Here is a 22,315-nt window from a genome sequence, read left to right as displayed (position 1 = left end):
CTCCTGCCAGGGCTACAGTCGTCTGGAAAGATTGAGCACCACTGACCTATGCCAAGGGGAGAGCCCCTCCCATCGGCGTAGCTAGTGTCTGCACTGCAGCTGTGCCATTGTAGCGTTTTACGTGTAACCGAGCCCTCAGACAGGTGGATTAACGATGACGGAAAAACACCTTCCATTACTATAAGAAGTGTCTGCAGAGCTTGTAGTGTAGACAGCTGATGGCACCGAAGTAACTTAGGTTCTCTTGGAAGTTCTGCCCTAAGTCAGTTTCAAAAAGCAAGTTTAAAAGTAGTTAACCCCATCACCAGTCCTCTTGCCAAATCTTGTGGCTTTACAATCACATTGTCCTGTTCTTTCAAAATGGCTTTTCTGTCCCCTGTTGCTGCATGAAAGACCCACGCCATGCATGAGAAACTAACTAGGCAGTGAAACTAACTAACCATAGAGTGCCATCAAATGTACATAGTAAACAAACTGGGAAAAAGAGAGGGAAATTATTATTATTATTTATTCGTGTGCCACGGCACCTAGGACCCCAACGTGCTAGGAGCTGTACAGTCACAGAACAGCAACAACAAACTTCTCCTGACCTCTTTCAGCTCTAGCCACAGGAAATGTGGTCTTCAAGCTGACTGTCTGTTACAGCATGTACTGCTGACAGTAATAAGGAATGAAACTCCACAGCAGCGCTTCCGTGGATGCCTGTCTTACTTCACCGGCCAGGACTGCCGCGGTATAGATTGAATGAAGATGTGTGTGGCTTCTCAGTGTCTCTCTCTCTTTCCCTTCCCAGGCTGCGATGGCAACACCGTATAGCTGTAGAGGTGACCAACGAACCCGTTCTGGAGTTCAAGCAGGGCAGCCCGGAACGAGCGGCTCTTCAGAAGGTACTGTCCTGAGCAGTTTGTTGCAGCCAAGAAACTGCTAGTGTGGTGTGTGTGATCTTCCAGGCTCACTCTAAAGAGGCTGATTCTTTAGCTGAAGTGGTTGGACACCCATCCCAACCCCTGATGGTTACCCTACTGGGGAGAAGCCTTTTGCCCACTCCACTCTTGTTACTCCCCCCCTTAACCCTGCAGATGGCCCCCATAACACGGGGATGTTCTCAGTCTGAACAGAGCTTGGTACTGGAGAAGTCCAAGGTTTCCTTTCCCTGGGATCTGAGCACAGTGCTGGTCTGGCAGGCAGGTTCAAGAGGGACACACACATGGACCTTTGGCAGGGCCGTTCATAGGACCATCAGGTCACCCGGTTTGATTGTGTTGTGGGGAAGGGAGGCGGATCAAAGCCATGGCTGGCTGGATACCCTTTCCATCCCCAGGGGCTGCCTTCCATTCAGCAGAGGGGGAGCTGCTCAGCTCTCACTGGTTCGTTTTTGTTCTGACTCATCCGATAGGCGCTAAACGATCTGAAGGGCAAGACGGAGGCCATCCCATGCGTGGTGGGGGGAGAAGAGGTGTGGACATCAGACGTCAGATACCAGTTGTCGGTGAGTCCCAGTGGGGAGCGCCAGGTTGCTAGGTGACCCCTGCACAGGCTGGCAGAGCCCTGGGAATCTGTGGGGAACCTCTCTGATACGACGGGGAAATCCCAATGTGGGGCAGTTTTATTCCCTTCCTGGAAGACATTCCCCTCCCCAGGGATTGCTCCCGCTTATTCATGTATTTCTCCCTCCGGGGTGTAGTTCTACCTAGTGTCCTTATTAAATGTTGCCTTGTAGCAAACCGGCCCATTACAGAAATGAGGGCCCTTTCCTTGAGACTTACGAAAGGTGAGCTGCCTTAGCCGGGAGCATGGTAATGGATGGATCTTTGGGGAAGTCCCTCATAGGAATTGCCAGACTGGATCAGACCCACAGTCCTGAATCCTCTCTCTGACAGTGGCCAGTACCAGCTTAGGAGGAAGGTATAGGAACCCTGCCATAGGGAGATAGGGGATAATGTGCCCCCCACATTAGTCCCAGAGGAAGCCACCCTTACTGGGACCAGAAAGCACCTCCTGGGAATTGCAGTCTAAGCTGTTTCCCCAAACCATCTAGGGGCCAGCGCTGCCCATCCTCTCTGGGTGTCATAGACCAGGGCTGGTGCATGCCATTCGGTCCCTGTCCACACAGGCAAAACCAAAGCACATTGCATGTGAGTGTCCCAAACGCGGGTCATTGAAGCGGGACTTGGGCGTCTGGGTGAACTCAGCAGAAGGTGAATGGAGGACGCTTTGGAGCAGGGTGGGTTCATGGGGATGGGGATGGATACGCACCTTCTCTGCCTGGGTTTGAGCCCGTGTGAATGGGGAATTGTTCTGTATGCAGAAGTGTTGCGGGGGGAGGGCAGAGTGTGTGTGGAGTGGCATGGGAGGGGAGGGGGATCTTTACAGCACTAATTATCCCAGGCTCTCCTCCTTTCAGCCGTTCAATCACTCGCACAATGTGGCCAAGTTCTGCTATGCGGACAAGGTGAGTGTGGCCCAGGGTTGTGCCCAGATCTGCCTCCCAGCGTCTGACCGGCAGGGGGCAGGCTTGAGGGCATGAGGTCATGGGAAACCGAGCTGTCCTTTATTGGCGACAGACTAAGCCTAGGGAGGTTTACCCAGAGCCTGCAGATGAAAGTGATGCTTTTATCCCCTCTGCTTTAATGAGGCTGAGCTCCTAACACGGTGCAGCGCTGTGGGCCTCTGGCATGCCTGCTGTGGGTGCTCTAAACCACATAACCCAGGATAGCGCCACATGCTGTGTCCGCAGCCGCTGGGCTTGCACCCCGCACAGATCCATCTGCACCCCTCTCAGGAGTCAGCGCCCCTGCTCCTTGCTAGTGCAGCTGGGGGAGAGTGGGGCTTAGCTGCTTAAGATGAATGTGGGAGTGAAAACCGGTGCTGCAATCCAGTTGCTGAGTCGAGTCATGTAGGGGGCTCGCTGCAGAAAGCTGGGGAGGCGACTCCATAGCGGGTCTTCTTCCCTCAGAGCTGGCACTGAACCAGAGACCCAGCTGGATGCTAAATGAACTGTAAAATCTAGGCCCACAGTCGCAACCGATCCTGGAATGGGGTGTCCTGGCCAGATCCCAACTTGGGTTGTTATGTAGCCTGAATGCAAATTTCCCTAGTGTTTTCAGCTGGACATGGGAGTCTTCTCCCCTTCCTGCACTAAAATGGTTACATGGTATTAGACAGCTGCTGTCTTCCATGCCAGAGGTGGTTGCATTACAATAGTGTCTGAAGAGACCCCGATATTTAGTCCTTCCCTACCTCGCACTGGGATTGTGCAGCTTGGGGGGATGTATGTAAAGTGCTTTGAGAGCCTTATCAGAACACACAGTAGCAGTATTTATTTAGTGTTGCAACCATTAACAGGGAAACGGGAAAAACCTCTCGAGTCTGACCTGCCTGCCTGAGAGGTTCTTGAACCCCTGGTGTTCAAAGTCCCACTGAGCCTGGGCATAATTCCAAGCTCACAGCTGCGGCCTGCAGCAAAGTCTTTGGGTTACTGTTGGGACTCCATATGCAGCGGAGTTGGGGTGTGGCTGGTTCTTCACACCTGCAGCTGCTGATCTCAGCCATGAGGCTGCCACGAGCCCTGGGCTAGGGCACTGAGGTTCCGACAAGCCCTGATCTGTTGTGCTTCCATCTCCTGCTCCTCAGGACTTGCTTAACAAAGCAATCCATGCCGCCGTGGCGGTGCGGAAGGAGTGGGACCTGAGACCCGTCCAGGACAGGGCACAGATCTTCTTCAAGGCGGCTGACATGCTGAGCGGCCCACGGCGAGCGGAAATGCTGGCCAAGACCATGCTTGGGCAGGTAAGGCTGCAGGTGGAATGGTCCCCTGCTGGGATAAACCATAATGATTGAGGGGGAAGGTGGCAGGAGGAGCTGCTGGCCCAAATCTTGATGATCAGACAGGAGTAAGTGACACAAATATGAGAAACGTCTGTGATGCAACAAGAACTCGTGTAGCCCGAGTTCTTCCTTTACTGCTGGAGCCGTGCATCCGTCCCCTTCCGCTGGGGACGTTGACTGGCTGTTTTCTAGCAGGACCCTCCCTGCACCTAGAGAGCAGCAGGGGGGATCTTGTTAATGGAGCAGACGTGCGGGAGCTTCCCATGTAGCAGTTGATGGTTATAATGCCAGGGGTAGGCAGAGAAGGCTGCTGAGTGGGGTGGAAATACCCAGGAAGTGTGAGGTGAGCAGCTTTCAGCGCCACATTAATGTTGCGTCAGCAGCAAAATTTCCTGGGCCAACCTGGGGGCGACAGTGGGTGAAACGGGAAGGTGATGTCCAGGGTTGGGCTGATCAGGAGTGGCCAGTGAGACCCACGATTAGGGGGTTAGATTCTAGCAGGAGCCTGATTTTTTCCCCCTTCACTTTTGCTGCAAGAAGGGGCTGTATGAATCCTGCAGGGCATCTGGCAGGGATCTGTCCTAATGCACCCGCTTAGGAACACGGGTGGTGTCTTCAAACAAAGGATCCCCCCTCCCCCCAAAACAAGTTTATCCTGCCCACAAAAACCCTGTGGGAGAAGAGGGGCCTTGTTCTGTTCTCGAAATCGCAACAGATTCCTGTTGGTGTTGACCCAGTGAGGGAAGCAGACCCCAGAGCCGAAGGCCCTCTGCTGAGTGCCCCCAGCTCTTTAAATCTGCTAGTTTGAGTGCTTCAGTTGGTCCCAGTTCCCTTAGCGGCATGTGGGGCGGGAAATGGGTCACTAGGATAGCATGGGGCCCAGGCTACATACTGGGGTCCTAGATCAGACAGCACTGTGAAAGGGGATTTCCTGGGTCTGATGTAGCCAATGCACTCTTAGCAATTACAGTGGTAGGGTCTGGTCTGTGTTCATTGCACAAGCTGTTGGAGACATTGCATGAAACAGACGTCAATCGGTACAGGGCTAGTGACTTACTGGTGTGCTAACGCCGTGTGGGACACCTGGGTTTGATTCCCAGCCCCGATCTTTCACCTTGTGCTGGGGGTGGGGCTGTGCCGGGGAGCGGGAGGGGAAGCATACTAACAAACCCAGTCTGAGTTTGGGAGTCAGGCTTTCCTGCTGGTCGTCGCCCACCCAGTGAGAGCAAGGGGCAGAGGCAGCATGGGGCAATGCAGCTTGAAAGAAGCCAAGCCCCTGTGACCGTTAGCCCTTAGGGAGAAAGCAGAGGGGAGTGTGTTTATCTCTCCCATTCCCCTTTCAGGGCAAAACCGTCATCCAGGCGGAAATCGACGCAGCTGCGGAGCTGATAGATTTCTTCCGATTCAACGCCAAGTACGCGCTGGAGCTGGAGAACTCTCAGCCCGTCAGCGTCCCCATCAGCACCAACAGCATGGTCTACCGGGGGCTGGAGGTGAGGTGAAGGGTGGGGTGGCTCAGACATGCACATCCAAGGTGTGGGGGGCATGAGAAAACGCGGCTCAGACCAGATGCTCTGCATTTGTGGGAGCGCTGAGCTCTCCCTGTGCTTCGCGAGCTGCAGTGGGAAGTTTTTTCCATGCTCCTGTGGCCTCCTTTGGGGTGTGCGCATGACACTGTGTAAATTCTTCCTTTCCCTCCCCTGCACGCAGGGCTTTGTGGCAGCTGTTTCGCCCTTTAACTTCACTGCGATTGGTGGGAACCTGGCAGGGGCTCCGGCTTTGATGGTGAGTGTGGAGGGGGTGTGTGGGTTTTCTTTACGCAGCGCTGGGGTTTTGGATTAAACGGCTCTTTGCCCAATGAATCAGCCCTGTGTGCTACCCCCAGGGGTAGTTGAGCAACCAACACTCCACAATCAGTAAAGAAATTTTGCTTTATTGGAACGCTAAGGTTGCAATTTCAAATGCCCCAATGCTAGGAAATGCAAACATCAAGGTACTCGTAGTAAAATGCACCCCCCCCATTCCAGTATCCTGTCTCTGACGCTACCAGACGCTTCATAGGAGTGGGAGGAAACCCTTTAATGGACAAGTATGGCATCAGCTGCCTGACCCCACCAGTTAGTGGTTGTCTTGTGTCCTGAAGCATGAGGGTTTGTATGCCTTTTATACTTATTCAAGCCTCCCCATATGGATAATGGGTTACATTAAGTGACCCCCTCCCCTCCAAAAATCTTGCTAAGCTCTTGGCTTCAGTGACATATTGTGGCAGTGAGTTCCACTGGCTAGCTGTGCATTGTGCAAAAATTTATTTAGTCTGTTTTAAATGTGTTGCCTTTGACCGTCCCTTTGCTCTTTTATTATTAGAGAAGGAGCGCCCAGCTTACCTTGTATATTCCTGGCGAGGCTGGGGTAGAGACTTTCCTACAGCAGGCATTTATTGGGGGCAGCCTTAGTGCTCAACATTGCCCATGGAAAGGTTGGCGGGAGTACTCTGCACCCTAATCAGCGTCTGCTGTAGAGCAGTGGTTGCATTAGGAGACTGTGAAATTAACTTGTTAACGAGGCTGCTGATTTCACAGTCGGGCAGTGTTACACAGGCGCTTGGGTCCAATCAGGCTGATACGGCGGGCTGTGTGTGAGCACACAGGAGTTCTTAGCGCTGAAGTGCAGTGAGCTGTTGGTAGCTCAGCTTGAGTCCTGCCTTGGGCAGTGGGTGTGAGGCGGGATATGCCAGGGTTTTCCTAACAGCCGGATTGTGTGGGGTGGAGGAAGGGCAGAAGAGGGAGTGGGTCAGAACAATAAAACCACGGCAGTTTTGTGCTGCTGGGCTGGCCTGGAATTCCAGCCTTGCTTGGCAGTTCTGCTGTAGCCTCTTGGATATGCTTACAAAAGAAAGGGGGTGGGGGGAAGAGAGAGAGAAGTATTAGTGTCTAGTGTCTCTCCTGCACTGAGATCTGCCTGACACAGGGTTGGCAGGGATCAAGGTATGTCTCCCTGATTCCTCCTGGGGCATTTACACGTGCCCCTGCCCATCAGAATAAATTAGAGCAGTTTAGAGGCTGCTCTAGTTTATGCCAGCTGCAAATTGGTGTGGCACAGCTGCGCCTTGCGCTGCCACCTGTGCTTTGGGGGTGAGGGGGAAGTTTGATGTAGGTGCCAGCTATGCCACCGGAGAGCTCCCTTATGCTGGATAATTCTCGGCTGGCCTGTTAAGGCCAAATTTCACCACTTTGTGCTGCTTGGCATGGTCCAAATAGGAGGAGAGGTTCTGGGCCCATATTTGAAGCGTTTCTGAATGAAACGAACTAAGCCCTAGGCTGCACTAAACTAGCCAGTGTCTGTTGAGTTAACCCAGATTCCCCATCAAACCCGGCCAAAGGACTACAGAGTCCGGCCTGAACGTTCAGACGTGACCAGTGCTTTTGGTTGCCTCCATCATTGAGTGCTCAATTTGAAATGCCAGCTGATTTATTGATTTAGATAGCTAAGCACCTGCCCTGGGAAAATCTTTAAGGTGTCTCCCAGGCCGGACACCTACAAATAGAGTGCACCCTACCCAAAATCAATAGTTCCTCTTGAAAATGTAGGCCCCCTGGAAGCATTCTCTTACCCCACCTCCCTCACAGTTAAGTAAAATGTCACATAGTAGCTGCCAAGACTTTCCCTGCTTTTGTTGATATAAACGGCCCCCTTCAGCCCCGACGCTGCAAGCTTTTAAATGTCATTTTGCTTTGGTACAATGTCAACACGCTTGCAAAAGTAAAAATGGGCACCACTGCTTAATGAAATTAGGATGTTGGTGCCAAAGGGGTGACTCTGACGATGGGGTATTTCAGTTGTCATGACCCATGGTAGGTCAGGCATGTTGTGTTGGGCTTGTCCATACAGGGAAATTGACCGGCATAGCTTTAGTGGAATAACTACTCTGTGGTAGCTGTGCCAGTCTAACTGCCCTATGTGGGCACTCCGTTGTGCACTAAAAGTGACTTTATTCAGGAATAATTACTCCTCTCTGGAATTCTTGTGGAATAGTGGCCGTGCCGGGAGTTGTACCAGCGTAGCTCTAGTGGAATAATTCTGCTGCGATAGTGATGCTGGTCAATTTCCCTGCGTAGACAAGCCCTCAAATTCTTGGTTTCCTGAGGACCTAGGTGAGGCAGAGATGGATTAAGATTTTGGGGGGCCCTGGGCCAGAGCAAGTGGGGGGGTCCCTCCCCACTCCTTATGCCTACAGTTTTGCCCCTGTTCCGCCCCTTTTGCCTGCGGCCCTGCCCACAGTCCCACCCCATTCCGCCCCTTCCCCCAGCAGGTCTGCCCCCTGCATGGCTCTGCAACCGTTGCTCCTTTCTGCCCCCAGCCACACTGCAGCCCCAAGACTGGAGAAACTCTATCACTTCTCACCCCCCCCCCGCCACGCTCCCCCGGAGCCACAGTGCAGAGTGTGAGCTCTCCCACCCTGATGCTGCATCAGGGAGCGAGAGCTCCTCCAGTTCTGGGGTCACAGCAAGGGTTTGGGGCGTTAGGGCTTCCCTTGCTGCCCAGCACTTCTGCCAGGGAGTGGGGTTGGGGTGCGGATGCACCCATTTTTTCTGGGCCCCTCGAATTGGCCCCGGGCCCCGTTGGCCCATTGGCTAATCTGCCACTGAGGTGAGGTGCTCACTGGACTGTAATTATTGAGATTTTCCTTATTTATTTATGTAAAGATAGGGCCAAGTATGTAATGCAATGGGCGTTTCAACTGAATAAGGCAGGCCAAGTTTGGCTCCATGCTAATGACTTTGGGCTTTGGCTCAGGAGAGGGTCAGGATAGCGGAGGAGAAATCGCTGCTAATCGTGGAAAGAAGAAGACGTTTATAATCGTGGAAAGGGAGCAAGAATAGGAAGGGACTTATGGGGCTGTCTTTTGTTCTATGTTTGTACACCACCTGCTCCGTGGTGCTGCAGCTACCCAAGTAATAAGTAATGCCTTGCAGGGGTTAGACTGGTAATGGCAGAGCAGTGATTCTGGCTCCTGGTCTAGGAAAGGTACTGGTATTACCACTGGCCATGGAATGAGGTGGTGGTTGGGAGTTCACCGAGTAAGTAATGGACTACGATCTGCGGGCAGTGCCTTCCAAGGTGTAACCCCGAGTGTGGATGAGGGCAAGGCCCTGGATATAATGTACCCAGATTTCAACTTTCGGTAAAGCTCCCTGCAGGCCACAGAACGAGCTCAAAAATATGGGCAGCAATGGGAGATGGACCGAAATTCACAACAATGCTAAATTGCTTTTAGTAGTCTTTTTGTAGTCTTCCAACCAAAAGGATCCCAAAGCAGTTCATCAACTGATGTACGTACCACACGTAGGCACTGCCTGCCGCTGAAGTGCAGCCACCTCTGGGGTAGAGCACGATAGCTGTTAAACAGGGCACCCAGCAGCTTAGAGCTGGATGTGAAGAATACTGTGCCCAAATAGAAGTGCAGCAGGGATTCAGAGAGGCAAATGGAATTTGGACCATGGCACCAGGTTTAACTTTTCTCCTCTTATGAAAAGTGTCCTGGCATCTTTAATGACCAGAACCTCAGACTTTAAGCTCCATATGGAAGATGGTGCCTCCAGCAGCACAGCGTCCTCTACTGGAGTTGGAGCGCATTGATTTACAAGGAAAAACAACCAAGCATTTAGCTCTTTTAAGGGGTCCTAGGTGCTCCGGTAATATAAATAATAGCAATGTTAAGAGATGAAGAACAGGGGAATCTTTCTGATGGGGTGAGCTGTTTGTCTGGGGGATAGACTCCCAAGGGATGGGATTTCATCCACATCCCTTGGGACATTCAGAGCTAATCCGGTGTATAGGGGACAATTCTGGCTGGCCGGGGTGAGCTACGTGGTGGCAGTTTGGACCTGGCAGGTCTGATCCATCCCTAACAGCTGAGTCTCCCTATTTTCTGGTCTCTCTTTCCTTGTGTCTGCTTTTCACTTGAGGACACGCCACAGCAGAGGTGCTGCATGCCAGTGTCTCTGCCTCCATTTAATAGGGAAAGCTGAGATCTTCACTGCCCCTGGTAGTGGGCTGTTAAAGGGGAGATGGAGGAGGGGTCGCTCGGCTCCTGGTATCAAAGAAGTGGCTAGTTTGCCAAGCCCACATCCCTATTTTGTACACCCGGAATTAAAATGGAGAGTTGTGGGCCAACTTGTTATAATGCGTGGACATTAATTAGCATCATGGTAATTAGTGCTTCGGTAATTTACAGTGGAATTCCCAAGGGATTAAATATCTTGACCACGTGAATAGCTGGAGAGATCAACACGATTAATACTGTTACAATGATGGGAGAAGGATTTCAGAGGAGCAGAGCTTTTGCCACATCAGAACAGACCAGCAACTTGGCCCCTCTGGTCTCTTGTCCCCGACTGTGGTCTGTATTGGATTTCACAGTGACTTTAACATTTAGCTGAGCGTGATGTAGTTTTCCCACCATTCGGAGTGGAAGAAAGAGGGGAGGGGAGGGTTTGTGTTGAGAGGCTCAGGATCTGAACATCCAATCCAGATGGACAGATGTTTTATGGCCCCTTGTTCCCGTGCCCCCCCCCGGCTTTCCGTCTGCCATGACCGTTGTGGCTTGGTTTACGACACCCCTGTGCTGCCGTGAGCTTCCATGTAGCTCGCCCCTCGAGTGGCTGGATGGCTGGTGTAGTGGGCGTAGCACAGAACTGGGTGGAACCTTTCAAACCTGGGAGCTCACCTGGCTTCAGTCTCTTACAAACATGAGAGTCAGGCCCAGGGCAATGAGGGAAAGGTACAGCACCAGGAGAGGATTAAGGGATCCCTGCTGGTCACATGGCTGCTTGGGACAAAGTATAAAAGGAAGGGGAAGCTGGGTCAAAGGGAAACTAAGGGATGGGACGTGTCCTCTTCTCTCCAGGCTGGGTGAAAGAGGTGGGAGGGACGGTGTGAGACACCTCTCTAGGAATTATTACCCAGTGTCTTTCCGTTGATTCACTCTTTTCTGTGGACAATAAAACCAGCCCTGAAGAAAGCCTTAAAAATGGACTGAAGCCGGGAGCTTTATTTCCCTTTCCTGGCTGGTTAAAGCACCCACTGGTTTACACCCAGTTTCAAGGAGAAAGTACAGCTGTATGGCTGAAGCTGCTGGCAGAGACTCGGGTCCCATTCCCAGCCCCGCAGCTCGCTCTGTAACCTTGGACAAGTCCCTTATCTTCTCTGTGCCTCTGTTTCCCCCATCTGTAAAATGGGGGTGGCACCTACTGACTACCCAGCGGTGCCAGGCTCAGCTGGCGGGAGATCTGCAGAGGGGCGGTGCTAGAGATAAGCAGAGGGTCGTTATGGGGTCTGCTTGGTTTCAGTGTGAGCGGGACAAAGTCTTGAGGCTTCAGCTGAGTTGGGCATTAAGCTCAGTGCTGTTTGAAACTGAAACTTGAAGCCAAATGCAGGATGGGTATCAATCCCACGCACATCAGCGCTGCTGGACCCCCAGCAAACACAGCTGACTCTCACTGCTCTTCCCCTATCTGCTTTGCTGGCAGACAGGGGCTTTGGTTGGGTCGTTGAGCTTTGGAGCCGTGGGGTCAGCACCGAGGGGGGACCTCATCGCCTGCTATCTATGCCCATGGCCACCCTCCATGATCAATTGATTTGTTCCGCCTCCTCCTCCAGGGAAATGTGGTCCTCTGGAAACCCAGCGATGCCGCCATGCTGTCCAACTTCACCGTGTACAAGATTCTCCTTGAAGCTGGTCTCCCTCCAAACGTCATTCAGTTTGTCCCGGCTGACGGAGCTGTTTTTGGAGACACGGTCACAAGCTCTGAGCATTTCTGCGGGCTCAACTTCACGGGCAGCGTGCCGTAAGTGGGCAAGGAAGTCGGCCGAGGGCTGGCTCTTTGGAGAGGGGGTTGGGTAGGGCAGGGTGGGGTCATGATGCTGCAGCATCATCTGCTCAGATGTGATGCCACCACACAGCAGCATTTTGCAGGCACTGAAGGTTACAGACTAACACGGCTGCTACTCTGAAACCTGTCAGTTCAGGACTGGTTAATGTCCCGCAAGCAAGGTCAGGATTGGGACAATCCTGATAGAAAGGAAAAAGATCAGCCCTAAGTGCGTCTCATTGTCATGTGCCCCCCACTCCCCGTTTGCTCTGACTGTATAAGAACAAAGGACACTTGACACCTTATGGCAGCTGAGGAATGATGTTAATTTCCAGGGCATAATGAAACCTCCGTGGATGTTACCAAAGCCCCTGCTTCTCTAGACTCCAAAGACTGTAAACACCTTGTCGTGGGGACTTCCTGCAGGGCTGCTGGTGGGCAAATCCAGACTCCCATCTACACTGTGACCAAGGGACAGGGCCCCAGTTAAAAGCAGTGGTGTAGATGGGACCTAACATATTCCATACAGTATCCCCTGGAGTATCCACCCATTCTTTCCCTACAGGGCGTGTGTCTAAAGGCTGGAATGGGGGGGTGGGAGTTCTGATTCCTGGGTCCTGATTTCATCTGTGACCTGACATGTTTCTCAACTGAGGCACAGAAAGATGTTAACCCTCATCGGTAAATTGGGGGTGATATTTACTTGTCCTGCACGGACACCGCAGCTTCTGTTAATTGCTCACAAAGCCTTTGAAGAGCTCCTTGGGAGAGCGATGCTGTAGGAAAGGGACGTGTTGTTTATTTCACATGCGCCCTGCCGACAGGCGTTAAAGGGATGTGAATTAGCCATGTGAAGGACTCCTTCTCCTGGTAAAGGGCATTTCAGGCAGGTGCTCCCTTTGTCCATGTAGATTTGCAAATGGCACTCGCCTCCCAGCACTTCAGGGTAAGTTATTCCTGCAAAGGGTTCTGCTAGCCTTGCCCGAAGCGCTGCTCCCAAAGATGACAGACTATTAAAATCCAGGGGCCCCGCTAACCAGCCGAATGACATGGTCTGATGAGCATTGGGCTTTAAAGGTGGGAAGCTCATAAATTAGTATTAGCGGCTCTCTCTCCTGGTGGGAGCATATTAGCATTTTTATTGTTTTGCAGCTCAGGGGTTTGTCACAGTCAGAACCAAAAAAGGAGGGAAAGAAAAGAACTGGAAGCTCCTGCCAGACTTTCTCTTTCTCCTTTATTCTCTTCTGTGCCACTTTTCTCTCCCCTCTTTCACCATCTCTCCATCTCTGCCTTTTCGGTAGAGCCCATCCTTTGTGTCTAGGCTCTGGTTCTCGGGTTGTCTCCTCTCCTCTCAAGGTATGAGCCAAAGCCTGTTGAAGTCAATGGGAGTTGTTTCCATTGGCTACGGTGGGCGTTGGATCAGGCATCTTGGCTGGAATGGGGAGGTGAAGTTTCTTCAGCTCGTGGATCTGGGGCTTTAGGACAACCTCAAATCTTCATGGGGCCTGAGAGCTGGAGCCTGGTTCCACAGCTCGAGATGCTCGCTCCAGTGTGCGCTGAGTGTGTGGTGCCAGGGTCTCACTCTCCTCCTCTGCCTTTCAGAACCTTCAAGCACCTTTGGAAGCAGGTGTCAGAGAACCTGGATCGGTACCGCACCTTCCCGCGCCTGGCAGGAGGTAATGCCCAGACTTAGCTCTCGGGGGGACAAGAGCCACATGGGCCATGCCAGATGCAGGGGAATGTCTCAGCAGGAATTGGGCAGCAAATTAGCCAGGCTTGTGTGGCCAGCTTGCTGTTAACTTCCATGGCTGTGCTGTATTTCAGGTGGTCTCCTACCAAACACGTGCATTTGAAATCAAACAGGTGTCTGGAGGGAGACCTGGCAAGGAGAGGGCTCCAGTGGGTGCAACAGGGAATTGTGAGTTAGGACTCCCGGGTTCTTTTCCCAGCTCTTGGAGGGAGTGTGGTTTAGTGTTCAGAGCAGAGGCCTGAAAGCCAGAACACCTGGGTTCTAGCCTCAGGGCTCTGCTAGAGCCTTGCTGGGTGAGGCACTTCATTTAACTGCTCTGGGCTGTGCTGAGCTTTAAGATGGGGCCAATCGCTCTTCAGTGCTCCGAGTTTAGGGAAGGACAGAGGGTGGTGATATGGACACGACAGGGGCCTGCACTCAGATCCCAGGCACTGCAGGGCAGAGTCCCCGTGTTCCCAGCTATGCAGAGCAGTGTGGGGCTGTACAGGTCTGTCTCCTACACGCAGACTAAAGATCCCAAGCGGACTCAGTTGGCTCCTGTGTTTGGGACCCCAAGGATGCTTTCCTTCCCCTGTACAGGTTAGCTATGGCCTAGCTGTGACCTAGTATTCCCCTGGATGTCCTATTCCAGAGTGCATCCTTTTCGGCACATGCTCTGCCCCGGCTGAGCTGAACAGGCCGAGATATTTAGGGACCCTGGTGCCATTTTGAGATCAGCTCGGGGAGGCCTCTTGCAGTGAACCTCCTGGGAAGAGCAGCTGGCACCTGGGCACAGCCATGCCTCAGCTTGGAGCGAGCCTGGTGCAGAAATGGCTGTGGCCGCTCTGACGGGATGCGGTACCCAACTCACTGTGGGAGGAGTTGGGTAAAGAGCAGAGGATGGGTGGTTGTGGGGCTGTAAGGGATACCTGGGGCAGAGCAGGGGGGGTAGGGTGCCGAGGGCTGGTTGGTGCTGTTGCAGCTATTGAGGTAGGTGGTTTGTAAGGCTCTTGCTCCATGCTGGGCATGCTCCTTTCTCTGTTTACTCAAAGGAGCCTACAGCAGATGCTGTACTCCCATTGCTCACCTCCTGCTAATGGGACGATGGTCCCTTTGCTTTGAACCTAGTGAGGGAGAAAGGGAAGAGACAGGGTGAACCCAAGGGATTGCAAGGCTGAAGGGAAGGCTAGGACTAAGGGAACAAGGTTCAAACTCCAATTCTACCACTGACCTGCTGGGTGACCTAGTGTGAGTCACTTCCCCTCCCTGTGCCTCGGTTTCCCCAGCTGCAAAATGGGTTTGATAATTCTGACCCACCTCACAGGGCTGCTGGGAGAGACTTGGCTGGAGGTGCTGTAGAAGAGCTAGGCAGGTGGTTCCCATGTTGTTGGTATTTATTCCTCAGCAGTGTCTTCGCTTAGAGCCAGCCCTGCGTCCCAAGGAGCATGGGGTAGGGTTCATTCAGACACGTGGGGGTAGGCAGACGGCTGGCTTGGCTGCTGAGGGTATGGTGTCTGCTGCCTGTGGCTTGAGTGTTAAGCAGGACTGTACCTCAAGACAGCTGGGGCTGGCTGTAAGTTGCTCTGTCTGGAAGTGACGAGGCAGTGACGGCTCCTCCTGCGTGGGGTGGGTGGGTGGGTCTGTGCCTCTCCTCAGAGTGCGGCGGGAAGAACTTCCACTTCGTGCACAGCTCAGCCGATGTGCCCAGCGTGGTGAACGGGACCCTGCGCTCGGCCTTTGAGTACAGCGGCCAGAAATGCTCGGCCTGCTCCCGCCTCTACGCCCCCGACTCGCTGTGGCCCCAGATCAAAGAGAAACTGTTGGAGGAGCATGGGAACATCAAAGTGGGAGACGTGAGTGGAGCTGCTGGGCTTTGCGGCTCAGCGGGTGGCTGATGGGATTAGAAGCTGCAGTAGCCGGCTGCTAATTCCTATTGAACCGAGCTTTTTATCCACTGGTTCTTCCCCCCTCATCTTTTTAGTGATTAGAAATTAACTTGTAGCCAGCACTGCGGAGGAACGATTGTAAGGAACTGTTAACGCCACAGCGTAATTGAAAAAGGCCGGCTGCTCCCTCTTAGGGGTGTGGGGATGGGCGATATTAAAGAAGGGACAAGTGTCACTTGGGGGATTTAGATTCTTTCTTCCTCCTCCTGCCTTCTGAGCTACCTGCCTGGCGCTCAGAGGCAGTTGATGGCCTGTGGAGCGAAGAAGCCTGCTCACTCTTTCACCGGCTCCCCTTCTTCCTTCCGCAGCCTGCCCAGGATTTCGCCACGTTTTTCTCGGCTGTGATCGATGACAAGGTAAGACCAGCCCCCTGCCCCAGGCCCCTTGCTGGCTTGACTGCTTGAGTCCCTCCGGAGGGTGGGCCCTGGCTGCTAGGGGGAGGCTCTGGCAAGCACTGCGGTATGGAGGTGGGCCTTTTGGCTTGCCAAAGTCTGATCTCCTCAGCCAGCTTTTTTGCTGCTCCCCAGAGGCCTTGCGTGGTTTCTCCAAGCTGGCCACACCCTTCTGGATATTGATTATTCCTTTGGCCTCGTCAGGGGCTGCACTTCCTCCCCTTCCGGCGTTCCAGGCGTAGCTGAGCTGGCAAGTGCTGTCTTAGCTTGTGGGCAGGCAGGTGGCTTTTTGGCTGCAAATCTCGCTCATCCACCTCCATCGTAGAGAAGGGACCTCTGCGGCACGGGACCTGCCCTCACTATCAAGGCTTTGGACAGCCCCTTGCTGTGCCTGGCCCCCCTGGTGGGGGCAGAGTCTGTCTCCCTACTCTGTCCTTGCCCCAGGGCATGGCCAGAGCACTAGCCCTCTGAGACTGCAGTTGCTCATCTTTAATACAGAGGTGTGGTTGGCCATGCTACAGGTCCCAGCATGCAATGCTCCACTTTGCTAGTAGTCCTTGGCTCTGTGTCTTCCGTTGGTCGTGTCTCCGGGGCCAGCTGCAAAGTGTACATGGCTTTGGGTTTCTAGCCAATTCTGGACAGCCCTGCCTTACTCCACCTGTTTGAGACTGCTGTCCCCAGTGGCAGTCGTCATGATCTTGGCCAGAAAGGGTCTAAGATTCTAAGTGCAGGGATGCTCTTGGGAGATCTTCCCGGAAGCAAATCCTGGGGCATGCAGTGAGGTGTGGACCCAGCGCTGCTTTCTAGGCAGCACTCTAGCGAGTGGCTTCATGTGCTGTAATAGCTCGTCTGCCGCTGATTGATCCTGCTGGCAGTTCTTAGGATGCAAGGGAGCGAGGAAATGAGTCAGCCCTCATTTACTGGAGGGCCTAGGCCGCTCCATGGCTAGTGTCGCCAATGGGCAATGCCCCTTTCAGACTCCTCCTCACACTGTGGTTTTCAGTCTTTTGCACGTATTAAGAAGTGGATCCAACACGCCAAGACGTCGCCCAACCTCAGCATCCTGGCAGGGGGGACGTGCGATGACACTGTTGGGTATTTTGTTGAGCCATGTATCGTGGAGAGCAAAGACCCAAAGGACCCCATCATGGAAGAGGTGAGTATCCCTTTCTCTCCTGCGGGGGTCTAGGTTGAATTGACAGCAAGAAGAGCAGGAAGAATAGCCATTGCAGAAACACAGGTCTTTGAAAGAGAAAAATCTTAGCCATCTAGGCCAGAGATTCCCATCCTCTAGGACTGATCCCATAGGACCCCCTCCCCTTAATGAGTAACTGCACTGCTCCTCCGTGCGTGTGTTGCTGCCTCCTGCCTAGACTGTAGCCCGCCCATGGGCCTTGAGGTGCCCACAAGGTCTCAGAGCAGCACAAGCTCCATGATGAGCGTGCAGTTAAATAGGAGGCCACTGGCGCAGCACGGTAAGTGGAGCAGGATTGTTTCCCACGCTGTCTTTCCCGGTGCCTTAGCTGCTCAAGTGACGGGGCATCCAGAGGTTCCGGGAGGGGCCGGTTGTACATGCTAGGAAGCCCTTCCTGATATCTGTGGTCATTCCACCACTCCTCTTGGCTCACCCTCGTGATGGATGGAAACCACAGCCAATAAAGAGCACGAGGGCTGTGTCTGTGTTAAAGGCAAGCTGGGCAGGCTCCTCAAAAGCTTCTAAAGCCCACTGAACTAAAGGAGAAGCAGCAGTTTTGTCCCAGCAACCCGTGCTTCAGCCTTATCCCAAGCCCATTCTATGGGCATGGGGTTAGGGCTGGCTACTGTCATGCTTAGCATTCCTCTCCCACATGCTGCCAATAACTAATGCAGCTCAGAAGCAGGGGCTTACCGGAGGGCCTTTTGGGGTATGTCTACACAGCAAAGAAAGACCCGCAGCACCCCCACTGCCAGATGACTTGAGCTCTGCCTACAGCTGTTTCATTGTTGTGTAGACTGCCAGCCTCAGGCAGAGCCTGAGTTCTGGGACCCTCCCACCCCGCAGGGTCCTAGAGCCCTGGCTCCAGCCCAAGCCCAAATGTTGACATAGCAATAAAACAGCCCCACAGCCAGAGCCTTGCAAGTCTGAATCAGCTGGCAAATTGCTGTGTAGACATAGCCTTTGACAGCTGTTTCTTTTTTTCATTCTCTGCTTCCCATGCAGTCCTATAATTATTCACTGAGGCAGAATCGCTCTGATCCTCAGCTCAGAAGTGTGTTGGGGAGGACAGGGGGCATTGTGTGGGTGGGAGCCTGGCCCAAGTACTATGTACAGGACCCTAAACACCTTAGATAACAATGAAGGCACACCGCTGTCCCTGGCAGGAACTCGAGGGAACTGCCTGCCAAGCAAATCTACATGTGAGCAGCCATGGGCCGGGAGATGGTGCTCTGCCTTCCCCTGGAGTCCTTCCCTGCAGGAGTTGATTGTGCTCCTCCTGCTTTCACAGTGCTGGTCATTTCTCCTATTTCACACCGGCTATTTGTTCAAGTAGCAGGCGCTGCCATCAATAACAAGCAGCAGTTGTGGGCCCCTGCTCACAGGCACACACACTTGGCTGCTCCTGCCCTGACAGCCTTTGTTTTGCTATGCAGGAAATTTTTGGCCCAGTCCTGACTGTGTATGTCTATCCAGAAAAGCAGTACAAGGAAATCCTACAGCTCATAGACACCACATCCCCCTACGGCCTCACAGGGGCAGTGTTCGCTCAGGATAAGTAAGTGCCTGAATTCTCACCGCTCTAGCAGTGTGTGTGAATAGCTCGCTCTCCGCTCTTTCTTTCCAGGGTGCACTAGGGGGAGAACCCTTCGGTTTCTGTCATGCAGAACCAGCACATGTATTACCTCCATTTTCATCTGCTGGAAGGAAGTCCTGGGCCAATGGCCCCTTACCCCTTCATGGGTAGTGCTTTGCACAGCAGGGAGGCTCCTTGTCTGAGCCCCTTGTTCCTAGAGGCTCTGAAGTGTAGTTCAGGGGGATTGTTGCTGTTTGAGTCTTCAGGGGTTTTCCTTCACACACACTCCTATGTTCTACCAGCCCCAGCTGGCTTGTTGGTGCTGCCCCATGGCCATCAGAGGTGGTGAACTTTAAGTGGTGCAACTCTCTGGGACTGAATGGTACAGGGGATGGATTTGGAGCAATGACACATTTCACATCTGGGGTTGAGCCCAGCCTAGGGCAGCAGTAACTAAGAGTTGACCAGCTTTGTTGTCCGCTTCAGCACAGAGGCCAGGGATTGACTGGGCCCTGCAGAGTATCCCAGGAATGTTGAATCTTCTAGGACAGAGCAATATTGGCAGGGTGGGGTGCTTTGCTGGGGTTAGATGTTGGGCTGGGACATCAGGCCAGCACTGTGTTCTCTCGCGCATGGTATGAGGCCAGGAGGCTCACAGCAGATTGAAAGGATGATGATGCACTGAGCCTGGCCTCGTCCGCTGTGTCACGGCTCCCCCATCTCTCCTAGGAACGTCATCCAGGAAGCGAGGACACTTCTGAGGAATGCAGCTGGCAACTTCTACATTAATGATAAGTCAACTGGTGCAATTGTGGCCCAGCAGCCATTTGGGGGCGCCCGTGCCTCAGGTGAGAGAGCGCTGTGCTGGGGCAGATGTTCATGTGAGAGGGGTGTGAATGGTTTCTCTCTGGGGAAGAGGGAGCAGGCCTGGGTTTCTACTCCTGGCTCTGTGCCGCCATCTCCTCAGCGGTGGGATGGGGATCTCTCTACAGAACCTCCTGCAGGGCAAAGACTGGAGTCTGCTCCCTACTGGGGAATGACTCCTCCTTCCTGTAAAGAGCCCTTCCTGGCTTTCCAACAGGAACCAACGACAAACCTGGCAGTCCCTCCTACCTCCTGCGCTGGACGTCTCCCCAGGCCATCAAGGAGACCCACGTGCCCCTCGGAGACTGGAAGTACGCGTACATGCAATGATCGCAGCCCTGTGCCTTCCATGCTGGGAGAATGGTCTCTTACTACTGACTCCAAATACAGAGCGTAGTGGCTGATCTCGTTTCCCAGCTGCGGCTCTAATAGTATTTAAAGCATTTTGTTTTTGCAAACACAATTTAACAGACTGTTACCCAGCAACAAGAGCAGCCCTTGTGATTTCTCAAAGCTGATGTAGAGGATTAGTCTAAGGCAGGGTTCTCCTGTAGGCTGCAGTTTGTTCATGGTCCTCTAGCAGGAGGAGGCTGCTCATCAAAGAAACCAGGAACCTCAGAACTACTAGACTAGAACAGGAATACAGCAGCAAGAACCACAGGCCTGAGAGGCAGTAGAGGAGAAACAATCTGGAAAGAATGAGATAACTGGGATTCATGCTGATCTGTGCTAAACAAATCCACTAAGCTTGCCCTCCCAAAGTCCCATAGAATCATAGAGGAACATGCCCTTGGAGATGTTCTTGTCCATTTCTCTCACTACATTGGTCTATGCATGATTTTGGTTTTCCATCTAGATCTCAAGGACAGTGTGTCTCCTGCTGCAGGTATGAAGCCAGTGCCCAGTCTGCCACTGGAGAAGGAACAAATCATGTTCTTTAAAGGGCTTGGCCATACGAACATTTATTTCTCCACACGCTATGGCATACATCTACCCTGCACGGCACTAAGTGTCTGTGTGGACCTTGCTGAAGCCTGTTAAAAATTCCCTACCATGCTTTAATCCAAGAAGGGTAGATCTAAGCACCCTAGGAAACTTTTAGTGTATGGTAAAATTACATCCCAGCATGCCATCAGTTAAGTGTTTGTGTGGACAAGCTGTACATTTTATCATCAAACACTGTAGGTGATAAAATGCCTTGCATTCACACTTCTGCTGTAAAATCCTTGCAGAGTTTAGAGGGGAGATGCATTTAGGGAAAGTAATGCATGAAAACAGCAATTGAGTTGAAACTGGGCAGAACCCTTGTCTTCCAACTCTTGTCCATCCTTTTTTAAAAGCTGCCTCTAACACCTATATCCCTCTCCACCAGAATAGGGACAGATTTTGCTTTCTCCCCCTGAACTGAGATTCCTTTGAAATAATTAAAGCAAGAGCCGTATGCCTTATATTGGAGCAGATAATGGCATTAACAAGATGGGCTCGCCACTGTTACTTTCAGAGCTGTATTATCTTCCAAACACTTGTTTTTAGTTTAGTGCATGGGCCATGTTACAAATCATGCTTGTTAAACTCAATTTTTAAATTGCTTGTTGGTTAAGAATTTCTGTTCCAGGGAGTGGGGGGGAAACGTATGTGAACTCTGGCTTGAATTGATCCAGAGAGCTACATCATTGGACTCTAGCTGTGCATTTTCCCAGAGTTCCTTGCTGTTGAGATCAGAGGCTGTGGTTTGGCTTAGGCTCTAGTTTGAATCGCGTAGTGACTGTAGCTCTGTTTTGCATGCAGCACTGAGGGGATGCTGTTGTTGTGCATTCCTCATGGCTATTTTGCTGTTAAACCCCTTGGTTTAAAACCGGATTCAGTGCTAGCCCCATGTTTCACATTACTACAGCCACTGGCTGTGCTAAGCCAAGCCAAGGGCAAGGGTTAGCCATACAAATACTACTTTGCAACTGTGTCAGTAATAGGTGCATTTAAGGCTTTTTAGGTCTGGGATTCACTAGCCCTTTGACAGCTATCCAGCTGGGCAGGCTCCTCCAAGCTACTCCCCTGTGAGGTTACCTGAATGGATCCAGAGAGCATCTCCTCTTCCCTGGCGTGGGTCTGATGTTAGTAACAAGTGGGTGGCAGCAGCAGGAATCTTATTGGCTGCTCAGAGGGAGAGAGATCTGATTACAATGTTAAGAGTCCATTTTGCCTCTGTTGGGCCTTAGCCAGCAGGCCATGTGTACAGTGAACACCCCTGACTGTATGTTCCTGTACATCATGGGTAACATATACCCATCTGTTCTGAGGCACAAAACTGCTCTAAATTGCAAATGCTATTGCAGTCTTATTAGTAGGTTCTTACGCCATGTCCACTGAGCTCTTGCATCTAACTTCAGTTCTAATTTAGAAGGTTCCTTCAACAGCAAGCTGTTACGCTTGACAATTCCCGCAGCCAGAATTGTGAAGCTGTAGATGATAGACAGTACAGACATTAAATTGTCTGAGGTGTACAGTCAGCTAAATGTTAACCTCTGCTGTGTCTTGGCTAGTATTTAGCTTTCAGGTCAATAACTAGTCACTGCCACTGAAGTCAATATCTACTTATTACAAATATAAAATGCTGAATCATGAGACAGATAAGTTGTTACCATATCTTAGTTACACAGGCTTGTATGCTTTTTAAAAGGAAACTGTTGAAGCAAAGGTTTGTTAATGACTGATTCTACTAGCACTTTTTGGTTCTAACTGTGTAAGATTGAAGGAGTCTACTGTGTTAGATTAAGTATTTGAGTCAAAGAAACACATTTCAGGTACTTTATCTTTTATCGCTATGTAACACTATAGACAAGATTAATCTCTACCAGGATGCACAATAGCAACAAGGTTTTGCATATTAAAATAAATCAGTAATTTATCCAGTAAA

At 52.1% G+C, this 22,315-nt stretch overlaps 1 protein-coding gene across 1 annotated transcript in view; it reads left to right on the top strand.

The window, feature by feature from the left end:
* Positions 1-22,315, top strand: part of ALDH4A1 (aldehyde dehydrogenase 4 family member A1) — a 27,808-nt gene extending 5,493 nt beyond the window's left edge. Inside the window, exons 2-15 of the mRNA XM_038376549.2 lie at positions 794-887; positions 1,397-1,489; positions 2,405-2,452; positions 3,634-3,789; positions 5,172-5,321; positions 5,539-5,613; positions 11,488-11,675; positions 13,302-13,375; positions 15,085-15,281; positions 15,683-15,730; positions 16,770-16,922; positions 18,398-18,519; positions 19,267-19,385; positions 19,619-22,315. Of these exons, the coding sequence (XP_038232477.2) occupies positions 794-887; positions 1,397-1,489; positions 2,405-2,452; positions 3,634-3,789; positions 5,172-5,321; positions 5,539-5,613; positions 11,488-11,675; positions 13,302-13,375; positions 15,085-15,281; positions 15,683-15,730; positions 16,770-16,922; positions 18,398-18,519; positions 19,267-19,385; positions 19,619-19,731 (1,630 nt within the window). The 3' untranslated portion in view covers positions 19,732-22,315. The remainder of the gene's footprint in view (positions 1-793; positions 888-1,396; positions 1,490-2,404; positions 2,453-3,633; positions 3,790-5,171; positions 5,322-5,538; positions 5,614-11,487; positions 11,676-13,301; positions 13,376-15,084; positions 15,282-15,682; positions 15,731-16,769; positions 16,923-18,397; positions 18,520-19,266; positions 19,386-19,618) is intronic.

Source organism: Dermochelys coriacea, chromosome 18, assembly GCF_009764565.3.
Source record: "Dermochelys coriacea isolate rDerCor1 chromosome 18, rDerCor1.pri.v4, whole genome shotgun sequence".
NCBI lineage: Eukaryota > Metazoa > Chordata > Testudines > Dermochelyidae > Dermochelys > Dermochelys coriacea.
Note: the sequence above shows the minus strand (reverse complement) of the source record. Positions and strands in the feature narration are given on the sequence as shown.